Genomic DNA, 20,709 nt, shown 5'->3' with positions numbered 1-20,709 from the left:
CAGATAAAAAAAAAAAGAAAACCTATTTGTAAAAGCAATGATAAACACAAGGAACAGCAAAAGGATAATCATGAAGATGTAAAAAAGGACATCAGGGAGTTCCCATTGTGGTTCAGTGGAAACAAACCTGATTAGTATCCACAAAAATGCAGGTTCAATCTCTGGCTCCACTCAGCGGGTTAAGGATCCTGTTTTGCTGTGAGCCGTGGTATAAGTCACAGATGTGGTGCAGATCAGGCATTGCTGTGGCTGTGGTGTAGGCCAGCCATAGCTCTGATTCGACCCCTAGCCAGGGAAGTTCCATATGGCACAGGTGCGGCCCTAAAAAGCAAAATAAATAAACAAAATTAAAAATAAAAAAGGACATGAAAATCATAAAATTGGGGAAGGAAAGTAAGAAAATCTACACTCCTTTTTTTTTAAAGAATATATTTGAGCCAATGTGACTATCAGACTAAAATAGCAAATAATAAGATAAGATTCTTATCTTAGGAAGGGGCTAACATACTTGAAAAACAGGGCAATCCAAACAATACACTCACAAAAACTAAAAAGAAGAGGACACAAGCATAAAATAAAAGGAAATTTTCCAACCAAAAAAAGAAAGGAACAAAGGAGAAATAAAGAATCAACTGGAAAAGAAGGTTTAAAATGGCATTAAATACATATTTATCAATCATTATCTTAAATGTCAATGGGTTGACTGCTCCAATTAAAAGACCTAGAGTGGCAGACTGGATTTAAAAAAAAAAAAAAAAAAAGGAGCCTACAATATGCTGCATACCAGAGACTTACCTTAGGGCAAAGGATATATAAATTGAAAGTGAGGCACCAGTCAGAATGGCCATCATTAATAAGTCCACAAATAACAAGTGCTGGAGGGGCTGTGGAGAAAAGGGAACCCTCCTGCACTGTTGGTGGGAATGTAAACTGGTACAGCCACTATGGAGAACAGTTTGGAGATACCTTAGAAATCTATACATAGAACTTCCATATGACCCCGCAATCCCACTCTTAAGCATCTATCCGGACAAAACTACTTAAAAGAGACACATGCACCCGCATGTTCATTGTAGCCCTATTCACAATAGCCAGGACATGGAAACAACCCAAATGTCCATCAACAGATGATTGGATTCGGAAGAAGTGGTATATATACACAATGGAATACTACTCAGCCATAAAAAAGAATGACATAATGCCATTTGCAGCAACATGGATGGAACTAGAGACTCTCATACTGAGTGAAATGAGCCAGAAAGACAAAGACAAATACCATATGATATCACTTATAACTGGAATCTAATATCCAGCACAAATGAACATCTCCTCAGAAAAGAAAATCATGGACTTGGAGAAGAGACTTGTGGCTGCCTGATGGGAGGGGGAGGGAGTGGGAGGGATCGGGAGCTTGGGCTTATCAGACACAACTTAGAATAGATGTACAAGGAGATCCTGCTGAGTAGCATTGAGAACTTTGTCTAGATACTCATGTTGCAACAGAACAAAGGGTGGGGAAAAAATGTAATTGTAATGTATACATGTAAGGATAACTTGATCCCCTTGCTGTACAGTGGGAAAATTAAAAAATAATAAAATTAAAAAAAGAAAGTGAGGGGATGGATGGATATGAGTATTGCAACTCCAACTTTCCTGTCATTTAAATGTAAATGGGAATACAATAATAGTAGGAGACTTTAACACCCCATTCACCTCAGTGGACAGAACTTTTGGACAGAAAATCAATAAGGCAACAGAGATCTTAAATGAACAATAGAACAGTTAGACTTAATTGATATATTCAGGATATTAAATCCAAAAAATCAGAATATACATTATTTTCAAGCACACATGGAACATTCTCTAGGATTGACCAGGATTGACTAGGATTGACTCTGGAGCACAAGACTAACCTCAACAAATTTAAGAGTATAGAGATTACTTTAAGCATCTTCTCTGACCACAATGCCATGAAAATAGAAATCAACCACAGGGGGAAAATGTGAAAAAACTGACTATGTGGATTAAAGAACATGCTACTAAAAAAAACAGTGGGTCAATGGAGACATCAAAAGGGAAATTTAAAAATACCTCAAAGAGTTCCCCTCATGGTGCAGCAGAAATGAATCCAACTAGGAACCATGAGGTTGTGTGTTTGATTCCTGGCCTTGCTCAGTGGGTCAAGGATCTGGCATTGCCATGAGCTGTGGTGTAAGTTACAGATGCAGCTTGGATCCAGCATTGCTGTGGCTGTGGCATAGGCAGGCAGTTACAGCTCTGATTAGACCCTAGCCTGGGAACCTCCATATGCCATGGGTGCATCCCTAAAAAGACCAAAAAAAAAAACCTCTAGACAAACAACAATGAAAACACAACTATTCAAAATCTATGCAATGCCACAAAAACAGTTCTTAGAGGAGAGTTCATAGCAATATAGGCCTTCCTCAATAAAAGAAGAAAAATCCCAAATCAAAAATTAACCTATCACCTAAAAGGATTAGAAAAAGAAGAACAAACAAAATCTAAAGTTAGCAGAAAGAAGGAAATCATAAAGATCAAAGAGGAAATCAATGAAATACAGATTAAAAAAAACACAGAGAAAAAAAATCAATAAAACCAAGAGCTAGTTCTTTGAAAGGGTAAACAAATATGACAAAGCTCTGGTCAGACTCCCCAAGAACAAGAGAGAGAGAATCCAATAAGCAAAATAAGAAATGAAAAAAGAGGAGTTCCTGTCCTGGCCCAGTGATAAACGAATCCAACTAGGAACGATCAGGTTGTGGGTTCAATCCCTGGGCTTGCTCAGGGATTAAGGATCTGGCATTGCCATGAGACGTGGCTCGGATCCTGGGTTACTATGGCTCTGGTGTAGGTCAGTGACCACAGCTCCGATTAGACCCCTAGCCTGGGAACCTCCAAATGCCATGGGTATGACAAAAAAAAAAAAGAAAGAAAGAAAAAGAAAAGAAATGAAAAAGGAGAAATCTCAACAGATACTGCAGAAATACAAAAAAAAAATTAAGAGATAATATGAACAATTATATGCCAACAAATTTGGCACCTAAAAGAATGGACAATTTTCTAGAAACTTACAGCCTGCCAAAACTGAATCAAGAAGAAACAGATCATCTAAACAGACCCATAACTAGAAATGAAATTGAATGTGTAATTAAAATACTCCCTACAAACAAAAGTCCAGGACCAGATGGCTTCACATGTGGATTCTGCCAAACATAGAGAGAAGAATTTATACCAATTCCTCTTAAACTTTTCTAAAAGAGTGAGGAAGAATGAACACTCCCAAAGACATTCTATGAAGCCACCATTACCCAAATACCAAACCCAGACACAGACACTACTAAAAAAGAAAATTATAGGCCAATATCTTTAATGAATATAGACACAAAAATTCTCAACAAAATTTTAGCCAACCAAGGAGCTCCTGTTGTGGCACAGAGGAAATGAATCTGACTAGTAACGGTGAGGTTGCAGGTTCGATCCCTGGCCTTGCTCAGTGGGTTAAGGATCTGGCTTTGCCATGAGATATGGTGTAGGTTGCAGATGGGGTTCAGATCCCACGTTGCTGCGGCTATGGTGTAGGCAGGCAGCTGTGGCTCCAATTCAACCCCTAGCCTGGGAACCTCCATATGCCATGGGTGCAGCCCTAAAAAAGAAAAAAAAAATTGGCCAACCAAATACAAAAACATGTAAAAAAGATCATATACCATGACCAAGTGGGATTCATCCCAAGTCCATAGGGATGGTTCAACATACACAAATCAATCAATGTAATACACCACTTTAACAAAAGAAAAGTCAAAAACTACATGATCATCTCAATAAATTCAGAAAAAGCATTTGACAAAATCCAACATCCATTCATGATAAAAACTCCTACCAAAGTGGGTATAGAGGGAATATATCTTATCATAATAAAAGCCATTTTTAACAAGCCCAAAGCCAAAATTATACTCAATGGAGAAAAACTGAAAGCCTTCCTGCTAAAATCTGGAACAAGACAAGGATGTCCAATCTCACCACTTTTATTCAACATAGTGTTGGAAGTCCTAGCCCCAGTAATCAAACAAAAGACATTGAAGGTATCCAAATTGAAAGATAAGAGGTAAGATTGTCACTATATGCAGAATATATGATACTATATGCAGAATATATGATACTATATGTAGAAAACCCTAAGGATTCTGCACAAAAACTACTTGAATTGATCAATGTATTCAGCAAAGTAGCAGGATACAAGATTAACATTTGGAAATCGGTTTCATTTCTGTATACAATGATAAACTATTAGAAAAGGAACATTAAAAAATATCTTTTAAGGAGGTCCCATCATGGCACAGTGGTTAACAAATCTGACTAGGAACCATGAGGTTGTGGGTTAGATCGCTGGCCTTGCTCAGTGGGTTAAGGATCCGGCACTGCTGTGAGCTGTGGTGTAGGTCACAGATGTGGCTCAGATCCCACGTTGCTGTGTCTCTGGTGTAGGCCAGTGGCTACAGCTCCAATTTGACCCCTAGCCTGGGAACCTCCATATGCCATGAGAGCGGCCCAAGAAATGGCAAAAAGACAAAAAAAAAAACTTTAAAAATCACACCCAAAAAATTAAATACCTAGAAATAAGCCTGACCAAGGAGGTCAAAGACTTATATGCTGAGAACTGTAAAACATTAATCAAGGAAAGTAAGGAGGATTCAAAGAAATGGAAAGAAATCCCATGTTCCTGGATTGGAAGAATTAATATTGTTAAAATGGCCATTCTTCCCAAAGCAATCTACAGATTTAATGTGATCCCTATCAGATTACCTATGACATTTTTCAAAGAAAGAGAACAAACAATCCAAAAATTTATACAGAACCATAAAAGACCAAGAATTGCCAAAGCAATCCTGAGGGAAAAAAAATAAAGCAAGAAGTATAACTCCCCCAGATTTCAGACAATATTACAAAGCTACAGTAATTAAGACAGTGTGGTACTGGTACAAAAACAGACATTCAGACCAATGAAATTGAGTAGAAAGTTCAGAAATAAACCCAGACCTCTACAGTCAATTAATCTTGACAAAGGAGACAAATATATAAAATATGAAAAAAAAAAGTATCTTCAGCAAGTGGTACTGGGAAAACTGGACAGTTGCATGTCAATCAATGAAACTAGAAAACATCCTCACACCATGCACAAAAATAAACTCAAAATGTCTTAAAGATTTAAACATAAAACAAGACACCATAAAACTCCTAGAACATAGTCAAAACATTCTCTGACATCAACTGTACAAATGTTTTCTTAGGTTAGTTGCCCAAGGCAATAGAAATAAAAACAAAAATAAACCAATGGGACTAAACACACTTACAAGGTTTTGCACAGCAAAGGAAACCATTAAAAAAAAATGAAGACAACTTATGGAGGAAATAGTTGCAAATGATACTACCAACAAAGGCTTAATCTCCAAAATATATGAATAAGTTATACAACTCAACAGCCAAAACACAAACAACCTAACTGAAAAATAGTCAGAGACCTAAATAGACATTTCTCCAAAGAAGACATATGGATGGCCAACAGGCACATGAAAAAATATTCAACATCGCTAATCATTAGAGAAATGCAAATCAGAACTGCAAAGAGGTCCCATGTCACACTGGTCAGAATAGCTATCATTAGTAAGTCTGCAAATAACAAATGCTGGAGAGGGTGTGGAACAAAGGGAACCCTCCCGCACTGTTGGTGGGAATGCGACTAGGTACAACCCCTGTGGAAAACAGTATGAAGGTTACTTAGAAAAGTAAATACAGAACTACCATATGATCCAGGAATACCATTCCTGGGCATATGTCTGCACAAAACTTTCCTTGAAAAAGATACACGCACTCCTATGTTCATAAGAGCACTATTCACAATAGCCAAGGCATGGAAACAACCTAAATGTCCATCAACAGATGAATGGATTAAGAAGATGTACATATACATCATGGAATACTACTCAGCCATAAGAAAGAATAAAATAATGACCTTTCCAGCAACATGGATAGAACTAGAGATTCTCATACTAAGTGATTTAAGTCAGAACAAGGCAGATACCACATGACATCACTTATATGTGGAGTCCAAAGCATGGCACAGATGAACCTATCTACAGAGCAGAAGCAGACTCACAGACATGGAGAGCAGACTTGTGGTTGCCAAGGGGGAGGTAGGGGAGTAGGATAGACTAGGAGTTCGGGGTTAGCATATGCAATCTGTTACATTTAGAATGGATAGAGGATGAGGCCCTGCTGTATGGCACAGGAATTATGTCCAATCACTTGTGACGGAACATGATGAGAGATAATACGAAAAAGAGAGTGTGTATAGATGTATGATTAGGTCACTTTGCTGTACAGCAAAACATCCAGAACAATGTAAATCAACTATAATAAAGAAAAAAGTTTAAGAATCACTGCTTTTGGGGGTGATTTGTTATTACAACAGCACTGTGAACAACAGTTAACAGATCTATCCTCCCCAAAGCTATGTCTAAATATCCACCAAGACCCCTTCTCAAGACTCCTAGTGGAAGGCCCTCTGTGATCATAAGGTCACAAGGAGGCTGCAGTCTCATCGAGTGTGGGGTAGGCACCTCTTAGCCCTGCCAAAGCATCAGATGACGTGGTCTTGGATTCCAATGTGAAAACTAGAGTCAGGAGGCCCATCCCTGAACCCAACATTCTGGAGACCAAGCTTCAACAGGATATTTCCCATCCTGTCTCCCTCCTCAACCTCCTGTCATATCCCTACTTAGACCCACTGATGGCTCTCACCTTCTAGCCTTGGGTAACACTCGTCCCTCTCGCTGGATGTCAGAGCCTCTGAGGATGTGTATGGCCCCTACTGGACTGGAGGCCATATCTTCACTGACAATCTCAGCACTTTCTCATAGTCCCACCCAGAAGTACAACCGTACTTTCTAGCGTTTGTGTTATGAGGAAAATTCATTTCCTCCCTCTCTACATTCAGTTACTCTGGAGCATAAAATACACCCTCTCAGCCTGCACATTCCTTGACAGGTCTTTTCTCTGAGAAGGACACACTTCTCAGGAAGCAGGCCAAATTTGCCAAGTGATCTTTTTGTTCAGGGAGAAGTCTGCCAGACTTCTGAGGATGGTTTTGTTTTTTTGTATTTTTTTGTTTTTTTTTTTTTTGACATTTTCCTTTCATCTCAAGTCTGGACCCTGAGAATCCGTCAGCCCAGCTCCACCCAGTACAGTTTCCTGAGTACCATGCTTTCTGACACCTGCACTTCTCCAGTGCCCAGCAGTTTTTCATGTGCGGCTTTCTCTTGAATGTGGTCCCCTGTGTTACTTTTCTTGAACTTATCAACTACACTTTAATAACATTTTTTAATGAAAAATCTTTTTTTTCTTGAACTTGACCTCTACCTCTAGTCCCACTGGCAAAATCGTTGGTATTAATGCCCTTGACCAGATTAGCAAGTTTGTCTGACAGTTGGGGGATACATTTTTTTTAATTTTATTAAAAAAATTAAAAAATTGTAAGTTGACTTACAATGTTGTGTTAGTTTCAGGTTACAGCAAAGTGAATCAGTTATACAAATACATATATCCATTCCTTTTCAGACTCTTTTCCTATCTAGGTTATTACACAGGACTGAGTAGATTTCCCTCTGCCATGCAGTAGGTCCTTGTTACTTACCTATTTAATGTACAGTAGTGTATATGTGTTAATCCCAACCTCCTAATTTAGCCCGCCCCTCAACGTTTCCCCTTTGGTTAACCCTAAGTTTGGTTCTGATATCTTTGAGTCTGTTCCTATTTTGTGAATAAATTCTTTTGTACCATTTTCATTAGATTCCACATATTACCGATTTCCTATGATATTTGTCTTTCTCTGACTTACTTCATTTAGTATGATAATCCCTGGGTCCATGTTGCTGCAAATGGCATTATTTCATTCTTTTTTATGGCTGAGTAATAGCCTTTTATTTAATTATTTATTTTTGTCTTTTTAGGGCTGCACCTGTGGCATATGGAAATTCCCAGGCTAGAGGTCAAATCAGAGCTGTAGTGCTGGCCTACACCACAGTCACAGCAACCAGGGAATCCAAGCTGCGCCCGCGACCCCCGACTGCTCACAGCAATGCCAGATCCTTTAACCCACTGAGTGAGGCCAGAGCTTGAACCCGTGTCCTCATGGATACTAGTCAGGTTCATTACCACTGAGCCACAATGGGAACTCCCAAGATACTTGACTTATTTTCGGTAAATTGGCCTACGGATATTTTCACCTCTCCACTAGCTGAGACTCAACAGCCTGTAGAATAACATTTCAACCCCTGAGCCACCCTACTCAGGACTCCCCATTGTCCTTCATCTTCTACTGTATCTTCCTCCCCCAGGCCAGCCTGCTCACAGGCAGCACATCCTATTCTCAGCCCGTAACTCACACTGACCTTCCAGCGCCCCCTCGCTGCAGAGCTGTGACAGAGCTGGTTCTCCTGGGTGCACAAAAGCCAATTGCATCTCCTCCCAAATCTGCATTCAGTGACTTCATGTTGTAGCTTAAAATCAGCCAAGGTTAGCAAAGGTTACAATCCCCCTCACCTCCTCTCACACCCTAGCTGCACCCCGTTGTTAAATATTTACCAGCATGGTACTGCCTGCGGGCAACAAAACCCTGTCCATTCATCTCTTCTGGCAGCTCAGAAAAGATTTCCCAGATTCCAGGAGCCTCAGGCGGTTCTTGCTCTGAGTTCATGACGTGTCACTGTAAATCCTCGTTTGACAATTGGTCCTCTGACCTCGGGGAGGGTCCTGCATACAGCAGTGTGTACGTTCTCAGTGGAGAGGATACTGTCCCACAGTGAGGGAATATTGGCTCTTGGGGGGAGGGCAAAAAGTTCTTAGCTATTGCAATGGCCTGTGACTCTCCAAAGGGCCAAGTACATAAACAGATACACAGGACTTTTTTTTTTTTTTTTGTCTTTTTTGCTATTTCTTGGGCCGCTCCCATGGCAGGTTCCCAGGCTAGGGGTCCAATCGGAGCTGTAGCCACTGGCCTACACCAGAGCCACAGCAATGCCGGATCCGAGCCACGTCTGCAACCTACACCACAGCTCATGGCAACGCCAGATCGTTAACCCACTGAGCAAGGCCAGGGATCGAACCCACAAACTCATGGTTCCTAGTTGGATTCGTTAACCACTGCGCCACAACAGGAACTCCCACAGGACATTTTTTGAGGAGGGGGCCTGATGATTAGGAAAGAAATGGTTAAAAAGGCTCTTTGGTGCAGGCAGTGGCATGAAAAATAGGTTGAGAAACACGGCCCTAGTGTATAAGCCATGTAAGCGAATAGAGTGCATCCTAATTTTATATATTTATTATTTGGAAAAATATTAAGCAATGCTTTTGCATCCTGGATTGAATGTGATTTTTAAGCATTTGGGTTGGGGGATGTGGTGTTGTTTAGGGATCCTGAAAGCACAGCGCGATGATATGAACTTCCCTTTGTCATTACTCTAGTGACACCATACTTGGCCTCCCATCTGTCCTGTGGGACACTGAAAAGGCACCTTTCACACCTGCAAAGAGTAATATTTACCACGTCAACCAGTGGAGAAATGACCTAAGAAGACCACTATTGTGGTTTGGGGTTTTTGTTTGTTTGTTTGTTTTGTCTTTTGATGTTTTTAGGGTTATACCCATGGCATATGGAGTTTCTGAGGCTAGGGGTTGAATTAGAGCTGTAGCTGCTGGCCTACACCACAGCCACAGCAACGTGGGATCTAAGCCACCTACACCATAGCTCACAGCAATGCCAGATCTTTAACTCACTGAGCAAGGACAGGGATCAAACTCACATCTTCATGGATACTAGTCAGGTTCCTTAACCACTGAGCCACAGGCAGAACTCCTCCATTGCGGTTTTAAATGCCACCTCTGGGAGCAGATGCTGACACCAGAGGCAAGCCGCTGCCATGGGGATAACGTTCTTCTTTCTTCCCCTTGTGGGTGAAGTGAAAGACGCTGCAAGGCTCATAAAGTGACAATAACATATGATATCACTTGGTGGAATCTTAAAAAAGGATACAAATAAACTCATTTGAAAAACAGAAACAGAGGCAGACTTTCAAAACAAACTTAGGGGGAAGGTTCCTGTTGTGGCTCAGTGGTAACAAACCCAACTAGGATCCATGAGGACTCAGGTTCAATCCCTAGCCCTGCTCAGTGGGTTAAGGACCCGGCGTTGCCATGAGCTGTGTTGCAGGTCACAGATGCGACTTGGATCCCGCACTGCTATATGGCTGTGGCATAGGCTGGCAGCTACAGCTCTGATTTGACCTCAAGCCTGGGAACCTCCATGTGCCATGGGTGTGGCCCTAAAAGGAGCCAAAAAGAAAACAAACTTACAGCTACTGAAGGGGACATGTGGGGTGGAGGCAGGTACTGGGGTTAGGATTACATATGCACACTGTGGCATACGGAATGATTGGCTGATGGGAACCTGCTATATAGCACAGGAACTCTACCCAATATTCTGTGAACATCTAGATGGGAAAAGAATCTGAAAAAGAATGGATGTGGGTAAATGTATAACTAAATCACTTTGTTAGACAGCAGAAACGATCACAACATTGTAAATCAGCTACACTTTAATAAAACTTTTAAAAAATGAAAAAAAAATAACAATAACAACTTCTTTGTGGAAAAAGACCATCAGCGTAAGAAAATTTCAAGATGTGCAGATTCAGTTACGGTGTCAAAGCCTACCTAGAAAATATGCGATTCTCAGAGAAACGTTCTTGGTTCTTCCAAAGATAGAATTCTGGAAGAACCCCAGAGGATGGGCAGATATTTACTGCCATCTTTCTAGACTGTGGCTGCCCTCCCCAGTGCCAAGGGCCTGCTGCAGCCACTGCTCAGCACCCACACCAGTGGGTACGCACACTTCGGGCAAGAGTCCTGCAGGGGCGTGGTAGTCATCACACATGAGGCAGGACAGGATCCAACAGTAGAAATATCTATACTTCACTAGGCTTTAGGCATTTTCAGGGACTTAAGGATGTTTTAAAAACTATGTATTATGTTTACTTTAGGCACTGAAATGCTCATAGGATGCGTCTGCACTGTTGATGTATTATTTCATTTAAACTTCCTAACTGCCCATATCAGTAGGCACTGCCTTAGGTCACCATTTTACCAAGATCTAACCCAGTCCTGAGCACCCCAAACCCCAAACCTATGGAACCCTAGACTGCCACATACGCACTTCTTCTTTGTGGAAAAAGACCATCAGATATTTAACCTAGTCATTTTATGGGGGACGAGTTAATGATGGATGCATCACAGAGCTCAGTATATCCTGGCCCCAGGAGGCCTGGGAAATGAATAGAATGAGATGCCCAGTCCCCTGCCTCCCTCCTTTAACCATCACTCTTCTCTCTGCTCATACCAGTGGTTCGAAGAATCATGAATCCTACAGCCCTTTAAGGAGAAGCAGAGCCTGCAGCACAAAGCCACCCTGTGCCATAGTAACGAGGCCAGTTGACCCGGTCTTGGTGAAGGCCACCAGCCTTTCAGTGAGAGAGCGTCCTCATGTCAGTCCCAAAACTCAAAAATTGACTAAGCTGTGGGTAACCATGTCCAAGAGAGCCACCAAGAGGCCCCAAAGAGTTCTGTCAAAGTGCCAAAACATGTCTCCCTTACCTTCTGGCCAGCCCGAAGTCAATGATCTTAATTTGGTGACCTGTCTGATTGACACACAGTATGTTCTCCGGCTAGGAAAGAAAAAGAAGGTTGTTTAGCTCAATTAATAGCTAAGAAGGTCTGAGCTCCCATGGTTATTTGTCAGTAGGCCTGTTTCCCAGCCTCCAAGAGAAAGCCCTCCAGGTGTGGTGGTCATGGGGAACTGGAGCGCTCCTGCCCTGTGTCAATGGGCAGCCACTGCTCAGCACCAGCTGCTACCCACCACATAGGAATGCAGGCCCAGTCACCCGTCTTCCTCAGTCCTCAGGAGAAGCCAGAAATCCAGGTTTAAGTAAAAATTCCATGCTTTTAAATATTGACAATTAAATCCAATTTAAATGTGCATTCATGATGGGTGGAAGTCAAACATGACACACCTGGGATACAGATTTGGTCTATAAGCCACTTGTTTGAGACTCTTGGCTTGGGGTGATGGTTCCAAACCCTGGATGCATACTAGATATCAGGGGAGCCCTCAAAAGTCCCAATTCCCAGACCCCAACCCTGACCAATTATGTCAGAATCTCAGTGGTGGGACCAAACCCTCAGTACTTTGGTCAAGGAGATCAGAGCTGCTAAATGTCAACCTGCTATTTTGTGGTAACAGTTGTGACCCATGGGATAGAGGTGTTAGTCTTGACTCACTTCTCTTAAGTCTTTCAAATCAGCTCAGAGGCCCTGGGAGATTGGAATGATTCTTGTTGCTTGTGCCAAACCAATTTGGTTGGGTGGGGGTAGGGGCTGAGGGCAGATGGAGGGCTTATGGTACAAAGGTCTTGGAAACCCAAGGCCAGTGCCTGAGATCCAGAGGTCCATTAGGGGCATCTGCAGGCTTAAATGACTATTTTCCTATGCCTGAAATCTCAATGCCTCCATCTGTAAAATGGGAATAATCCTGCCTTCCTCTTGGGTGGGTGTGAGGATCAAATGACATAATGTTGCATTAAAAATTTTACAACTTACACAACATTAACAAATTGAAAAACAAAACCCATATGACCATTTCAACAGATGCAGAAAAAGCTTTTGACAAAATCCAACACCCATTTATAAAAACCCTCCAGGAAATGGGGATAGAGGAAACCTACTTCAACATAGTAAAGGCCACATACAACAAACCCACCACAAGATCATACTCAATAGTGAAAAGCTGAAAGCATTTCCTCTAAGATTGGGAACAAGCAAGGATGTCCACTCTCGCCAACATTATTCAACTATTCAACATAGTTTTGGAAGTCCTAGCCAAAGAAGAAGTTTCTAGAAGAGAAAAAAAAGAAATAAAAGGAATCCAAATTGAAAAAGAAGTTGGAAAACTGTTACTGTTTGCAAACAACATGGTACTATACATAGAAAACACTACAAGAAAACTGTTAGAGCTCATCAATGAATTTGGTAAAGTTGTAGGATTCAAAATTAATACAGAAATCTCTTGAATTTCTATACACTAACAGTGAAAGATCAGAAAGAGAAAATAAGGAAACCATCCCACTGGCCATCACATCAAAAAGAATAAAATATCTGGGAATAAACCTACCTAAGAAGGCAAAAGTCCTGCACTCTGAAATTATAAGGTGTTGATGAAAGAAATAGAAGAGGACACCATACTCTTGGATTGGAAGATTCAATATTGCCAAAATGACTATACTACACAAAGAAATCTACAGATTCAATGCAATCTCTATTAAATTACCAATGTCATTTTTCACAGAAATAGAACAATATTGTTTAAATTCGTATGGAAATACAAAGACCCCCAAATAGCCAAAGTAATCCTGAGAAAGAAAATGGAGCTAGAGGAATCAGGCTCCTTGACCTCAAACCATATTACAAAGCCACAGTCATCAAAACAGTATGGTACTGGCACAAAAACAGAAATATAGATCAATGGAATAAAATAGAAAGCCCAGAATTAAACCCAGGCACCTATAGTCAACTAATCTACAACAAAGGAAGCAGGAATATACAATGGAGAAAAGTCTCTTCAATAAGTGGTGCTGGGAGGAGTTCCTGTCATGGCTCAGTGGTTAATGAACCAGACTAGCATCCATGAGGATGTGGGTTCGATCCCGGCCTCACTCAGTGGGTTAAGGATCTGGCATTGCCATGAGCTGTGGTGTAGGTTGCAGATGCAGCTCAGATCCCGAGTTGCTGTGGCTCTGGCATAGGCCAGCAGCTATGGCTCCTATTTGACCCCTAGCCTGGGAACCTCCATATGCCACTGGTGTGGCCCTAAAAGACAAAATGACACACACACACACAAAAAAAGGTGGTCTGGGAAAATTGGACAACTACATGTAAAATAAGGAAATTAGAACACTCTATAACATCATACACAAACTCGAGATGGATTAAAGACCTAAATATAAGACCAGATACTATAATAAAACTCTCAGAGGAAAACACTCTCTGACATAAACCACAGCGATATCTTCTCAGATCTACCTCCTAGAATAATGGAAATCAAAACAAAAATAAACAAATGGGACCTAATTAAATGCAAAAGCTTTTGCACAGCAAAGGAAACCATAAATAAAACAAAAAGACAACCCACAGAATAGGAGAAAATATTTGCAAATGAAGTGACAGACAAGGGGTTAATCTCCAAAACATACAAACACTTCATGTAACTCAATATCAAAAAAACAAAGAACCCAACCAAAAAATGGGCAGAAGACATAAATAGATATTTCTCCAAAGAAGACATACAGATGACCAAAAAGGACATAAAAATATGCTCAACATCGCTACTAGAGAAACACAAATCAAAACTACAACAAGCATCACTTCACAGTAATCAGAATGGCTATCATCAAAATTCTGCAAACAATAAACGCTGGAGAGTGTGTGGAGAAAAGGGAACCCTCCTATACTTTGGTGAGAATATAAATTAGTGCAACCACTATGGGAAACACTATGAAGCTTCCTCAAAAAACTAAATATAGAACTACCATATGATCCAGCAATTCCATTCCTGGGCATATATCCAGAGAAAACCATAATTGAAAAAGATACATGCAGGAGTTCCTGCTGTGCCACAATGGGATTGGCGGTGTTTTGGGAGCACTAGGACGCAGGTTTGATCCCCTAGCTGGCACAGTGGGTTTAGGATCCAGTGTTGCCACAGCTGCAGCTGTGGTCGCTACTGCAGCTCGGAACTAATCCCTGGCCTGGGAGCAGCCCCCCACCCCCCAAAAAATCCAAAAAGTAAAAAAACCTTCTGTATGTCAAAAAGATACGTGCACCCCAATGTTCATTGCAGCACTATTTACAATAACCAAGGTATGGAAGCAACTTAAATTCCATCAACAGAGGAATGGATTAAGAAGATATACATAAAATGGAATATTACTCAACCATAAAAAGAATGAAGTAATGCTATTTGCAGCAACATGGATGGACCTAGAAACTATCATACTAAGTAAGTCAGAAAGAGAAAGACAAATATATGATGTCACTTTTATGTGGAATCTAAAAAAAAATGATACAAATGAACTTATTTATAAAACAGAAACAGGAGTTCCTGTCGTGGTTCAGTGGCTAACAAGTCTGACTAGGAGCTATGAGGTTGTGGGTTCAATCCCTGACCTTGCTCAGTGGGTTAAGGATCCAGCGTTGCCATGAGCTGTGGCGTAGGTTGCAGACGTGGCTTGGACCCCACGTTGTTGTGGCTGTAGTGTAGACCAGCGGCTACAGCTCCGATTAGACCCCTAGCCTGGGAACCTCCACATGCCTCGGGAGCGGCCCTAGAAAAAGATAAAAAAATAAAATAAAACTTTTCTAATAGCCACATTAAAAAAGTAAAAATAAATAGGTAAGATTCATTTTTAGAAAAGCATTATTGAAACATAAATAATAAACATAAATATTGATGATGAGATCAGAAAATTCACCATTTTAAAGTGTAGAATTCAGTGGTTTTCAGCAGATAGTTCACCACTAATAATTTTAGAACATTTTCACCCTTCAAAAAAACCCTACTCATCTGCAGTCGCTCTCCATTCCCCCCTCACCCACAACTCCTGCAACCACTAATGTTTTTTCTGCATCTGTAGATTGGCCTATTTTGCGCATTCCACATAAATGGAATCATACATATGTGACCTTTTGCATCTGACTTCTTCCACTCGGCATAATGTTTTCAAGGTTTCTGCATATATAAATACTTCATTCCTTTTAAAGGCTAAATAGTAAACGGAATTAATCCATTCTATTGTATGGATATAACTGCCACATTTTGCTTATCTAGTCATCAGTTAGTGAACATCTGTATTGTTTCTACTTTTTGACTATTACGCATAATGCTGCTAAGGACATTTGTGTATGAGTTTTTTGTGTTGATTTATGTTTTCAATTCTTGAGTATATATTTAGAAGTGAAATTGCTGGGTCATATGTTAACTCTTACGTGTCATATTACAGGAACCACCAAGTTGTTTTCTAAAGTGGATGCAATCCCATCAACAATGTATGATAGTTCCGGAGTTCCCGTTGTGGCGCAGTGGTTAACGAATCCGACTAGGAACCATGAGGTTGCGGGTTCGATCCCTGCCCTTGCTCAGTGGGTTAACGATCCGGCGTTGCCGTGAGCTGTGGTGTAGGTTGCAGATGCGGTTCGGATCCTGCGTTGCTGAGGCTCTGGCGTAGGCTGGCAGCTCAGCTCCGATTAGACCCCTAGCCTGTGAATCTCCATATGCCGCGGGAGCGGCCAAAGGAATGGCAAAAAGACAAAAAAAAAAAAAAAATGTTCTCCCGTTCTGTGGGCTGTCATTTCATTTTCATGATGGTGTCCTTTGAAATATAAAGGTTTTTATTTTTGGTGACGTCCAATTCACCAACTTTACTACATTGTGCTTTTGAGACATAGATAACTTACTCTTATGTTTTCCTCTAGGAATTTTTTAGTTTTAACTCATATTTAGGCCTATGATCCATTTTGAGTTGATTTTTTTTTATAAAATGAGTAGGGGTTCAATTTTCATGAGGATATCAAGCATGGTGTCCCAGAACCATTCGTTGAAAAGACTATTCTTTCTCTCATTGAATTGTCATGGCACTGTTTTCAAAACTAATTGACCACAAATATAAAGGTTTATTTCTGGACTCTCTATCATATCCCATTGAACTGTCTGTCTATCCTTACATCACTAAGTTTTGATTTCTGCAGCTTAGTAGTAAGTTTTGAAATGTGAGTCTTCCAACTTCATTCTTCTTTTTCAAGATTGTTTTTGCTATTCTGGGTCCCTTGAATTTCTGTCTGAATTTTAGCATCTTATCATTAATTTCTGAAAAGAAACCAGCTGTGATTTTGGTAGGATTGCATTGAATATACAAATCTTGTTGGGGAGTATTTTGCCATTTGTGACAACATGGATGGACCGCGAGGACATTATACTAAGTGAGATAAGTCAGACAGAGAAAGACACTTACTATATGATCTCAGTTATAAGTAGACTCTTTTAAAAAAAAAAACCCACAACTTATATAAACAGAGAACAAATTAGTGGTTGTCAGAGGTGAAGGGGTTGGGGAAATGGGTGAAGGTGGTCAAAAGGTATAAACTTTGTATTATAAAATAATTAAGTTCTGAGGATGTAATGAACAGGGTGGTGACTATAGTTAAGAGTATTATATTATATACATGAAAGTTGCTAAGAAAGATCTTGAAAGTTCTCATCACAAGAAAAAGAAACTGTAACTACACGAGGTGATATATACTAACTAAACCCGTGGTATTTTGCCATGTATACCTACATCAACAATTATGTTGTTTACCTTAAACAAGTACAATGTTATATGTCAATTACATCTCAATAAAACTGGGAAAAATTTTAAAGATGAACATAACAGAAATAGAAAAAACTTTAGCTAGATTCACCAAAAGAGAGAGAGTAAAAGTAAAATTAGAAACGAAAGAGATGTTACAACTGATACTACTCCAATACAAAGAACCAAAAGAGATTATTGTGAAAAATTATATGCCAACAAATTGGACAACCTAGAAGAAAATAATAAATTCTAGAAACATACAACATGCCAAGACTAAATTATGAAGAAATGCAAAATCTGTACTGACCAATTACTAGTGATCAAAAATCTCCCAATAAACAAAAGTCCAGGACCAAATGGCTTCACTGGTGAATTTTGCCAATCATTTAAAGAAAAATTAGGAGTTCCCGTCGTGGCTCAGTGGTTAACGAATCTGACTAGGAACCGTGAGGTTGCAGGTTCAATCCCTGGCCTCGCTCAGTGGGTTAAGGATCTGGTGTTGCCATGAGCTGTGGTGTAGGTCACAGACGCAGCTCGGATCCTGAATCACTGTGACTCCAGCATAGGCCAGCAGCTACAGCTCCAATTAGACCCCTAGCCTGGGAACCTCCATACGCCATGGGTGTGGCCCTAAAAAGACAATAATAATAATAATAATAATAATAATAATAATAATAATAATAATAATAAAGAAAAATAAGTACCAATTCTCAAACTCTTCCCACAAAATAGAAGAGGAGGGAACACTTCCAAAGTCATGTTTTAAGGTCAGCATTACACTGATACGAAAACTAGACAAGGCTATTACAGGAAAAGAAAATTAGAGGCCAATGTCCTTGATAAATACAGATTGTAAATCCTCGACAAAACATTAGCAAACCAAATTCAACAATATATAAAAGGATTACCATGACCAAAAGGTATTTATTATAGGGATGCAAAATGGCTCAACATATACGAATCAATCAATGTGAAACACCACATTAACAAATTAAAAATATAAATCATATGATTATCTCAGTACATGCAGAAAAAGCACTTAACAAAATTCAAAATCCATTTCATGATAAAAACTGTCAACAAACTGCATTTAGAGGGAAATTACCTTAACACAGTAAAGACCATATATGACTAGAGTTCCCGTCATGGCGCAGGGGTTAACGAATCCGACTAAGAACAATGAGGTTGAGGATTTGATCCCTGGCCTTGCTCAGTGGGTTAAGGATCCGGTGTTGCTGTGAGCTATGGTGTAGGTTGCAGATGAGGCTCAGATCCCACGTTGCTGTGGCTCTGGTGTAGGTCGGCAGCTACAGCTCCGATAAGACCCCTAGCCTAGGAGTCTCCACTTGCCGTGGGAGCAGCCCCAGAAAAGGCAAAAAGACTAAATAAATAAATAAATACCATATATGACAAGCACATAGATAACATAGTCAATGGTGAAAACCTGCAAGTCTTTCCTCTAAGATCAGGAACAAAACAAGAATGCCCACTCTTGCCATTTTTATTCAACGTAGTATTGGAAGTCCTAGCCAGAGGAATTAGGCAAGAAAAGGAAATAAAGGGCAGCTAAATAAAAAAGAAAGAAGTAAAACTGTCACTATTTTCAGATGACATGACATTATATATTAAAAACCCAAAAGACTTCACCAAAACAGAATTTATGAACAAATTCAGTAGATTGTCAGAATATAAAAGCAATATGCAAAAACCAGTTGCACTTCTATACACTAAAAAGAAACTACCCTAAAGAGAAATCAATAGTCCCATTTACAATTGATCCAAAAAGATAAAATACTTAAGGATAAATTAACAAGTTAGTGAAAGATCTATACAAGGAAAACTATAAGACATGATGCAAGAAATCAAAGGAGACATAAATAAATGGAAAGAGAATCCATGCTCTTGGATTGGAAGAATTAATATTATTAAAATGTCCTTATTGGAGATCCCGTCGTGGCGCAGTGGTTAACGAATCCGATTAGGAACCATGAGGTTGCAGGTTCAATCCCTGCCCTTGCTCAGTGGGTTAACGATCCAGCGTTGCAGTGAGCTGTGGTGTAGGTTGCAGACTCGACTCGGATCCCGCGTTGCTGTGGCTTTGGCGTAGGCCAGTGGCTACAGCTCCGATTAGACCCCTAGCCTGGGAACCTCCATATGCCGTGGGAGCAGCCCAATAAATGGCAAAAAGACCAAAAAAAAAAAAAAAAAAAAGTCCTTACTACCCAAAGCAATCTACAGATTTAAGGCAATCATTATCAAAATTCCAATGTAAATTTTCACAAAATAGAACAAAACAATCTAAAATTTGTATGGAACCACAAAAGACCCTGAAAGCCAAATCAATCCTGAGAAAGAAAACCAAAAGTGGAGGCATCACACTTTCTGATTTCAAACTATTACAAAGCTGTACTAATCAAAATAGTATGATATTGGCATAAAAGCAGACATTGTTCCTATCAATGGAACAAAGACATCCCCAAAACAAACCTCTGTATAAAAAAGAAGAAAAGAATGGCCACCCTGTGCTCACTTTTTATCAAGTGGACAAAAGAAAGTATAATGCATTCATTCAATGGAATATATCATAGCCCTTTAAGAAAATGAGAAGAGAGGTCTATAATGTACTGTTAACTAAAAAAGGTGAGTTTAGAAACAAGATGCAAGATGAGCCCCTTTGTACCTGTTTGCTTTTCATGGCAAATTGCTAATTCAGAAGACCCCTCAGCACAGAAACTAGATGGGAAAAACTTTCACGTGTGCATTTTATACATTTCTATATTGTCTATATTTGCTACCACACACGTTTCCTTTTTTTTTTTTGTCTTTTGTCTTTTTTGTTGTTGTTGTTGTTGTTGCTATTTCTTGGGCCGCTCCCGCGGCATATGGAGGTTCCCAGGCTAGGGGTTGAATCAGAGCTGTAGCCACCGGCCTACGCCAGAGCCACAGCAACGCGGGATCCGAGCCGCGTCTGCAACCTACACCAGAGCTCACGGCAACGCCGGATCGTTAACCCACTGAGCAAGGGCAGGGACCGAACCCGCAACCTCATGGTTCCTAGTCGGATTCGTTAACCACTGCGCCACGACGGGAACTCCTTTTTTTTTTTTTTTTTTGCTTTTTAGGGCTGCACCTGTGGCTAGGGGCAAATCGGAGCTGCAGCTGCCAGCCCATGCCACAGCCACAG

The 20,709-nt window shown here is 40.3% G+C and overlaps 1 protein-coding gene across 4 annotated transcripts in view; it reads right to left on the bottom strand.

Annotated features, from left to right (window-relative positions):
* MYLK3 (myosin light chain kinase 3) overlaps positions 1-20,709 on the bottom strand; it is a 68,589-nt gene that overhangs the window by 11,533 nt on the left and 36,347 nt on the right. For all 4 annotated transcript variants that reach the window (XM_047792541.1, XM_047792542.1, XM_047792540.1 and 1 more), the window contains exon 9: positions 11,722-11,792. In XM_047792541.1, coding sequence (XP_047648497.1) covers positions 11,722-11,792 — 71 coding nt within the window. The remainder of the gene's footprint in view (positions 1-11,721; positions 11,793-20,709) is intronic.

This window comes from Phacochoerus africanus, chromosome 8 (genome assembly GCF_016906955.1).
Source record: "Phacochoerus africanus isolate WHEZ1 chromosome 8, ROS_Pafr_v1, whole genome shotgun sequence".
NCBI classification, from domain to species: domain Eukaryota; kingdom Metazoa; phylum Chordata; class Mammalia; order Artiodactyla; family Suidae; genus Phacochoerus; species Phacochoerus africanus.
This window is presented reverse-complemented; position numbering and strand designations above follow the sequence as displayed.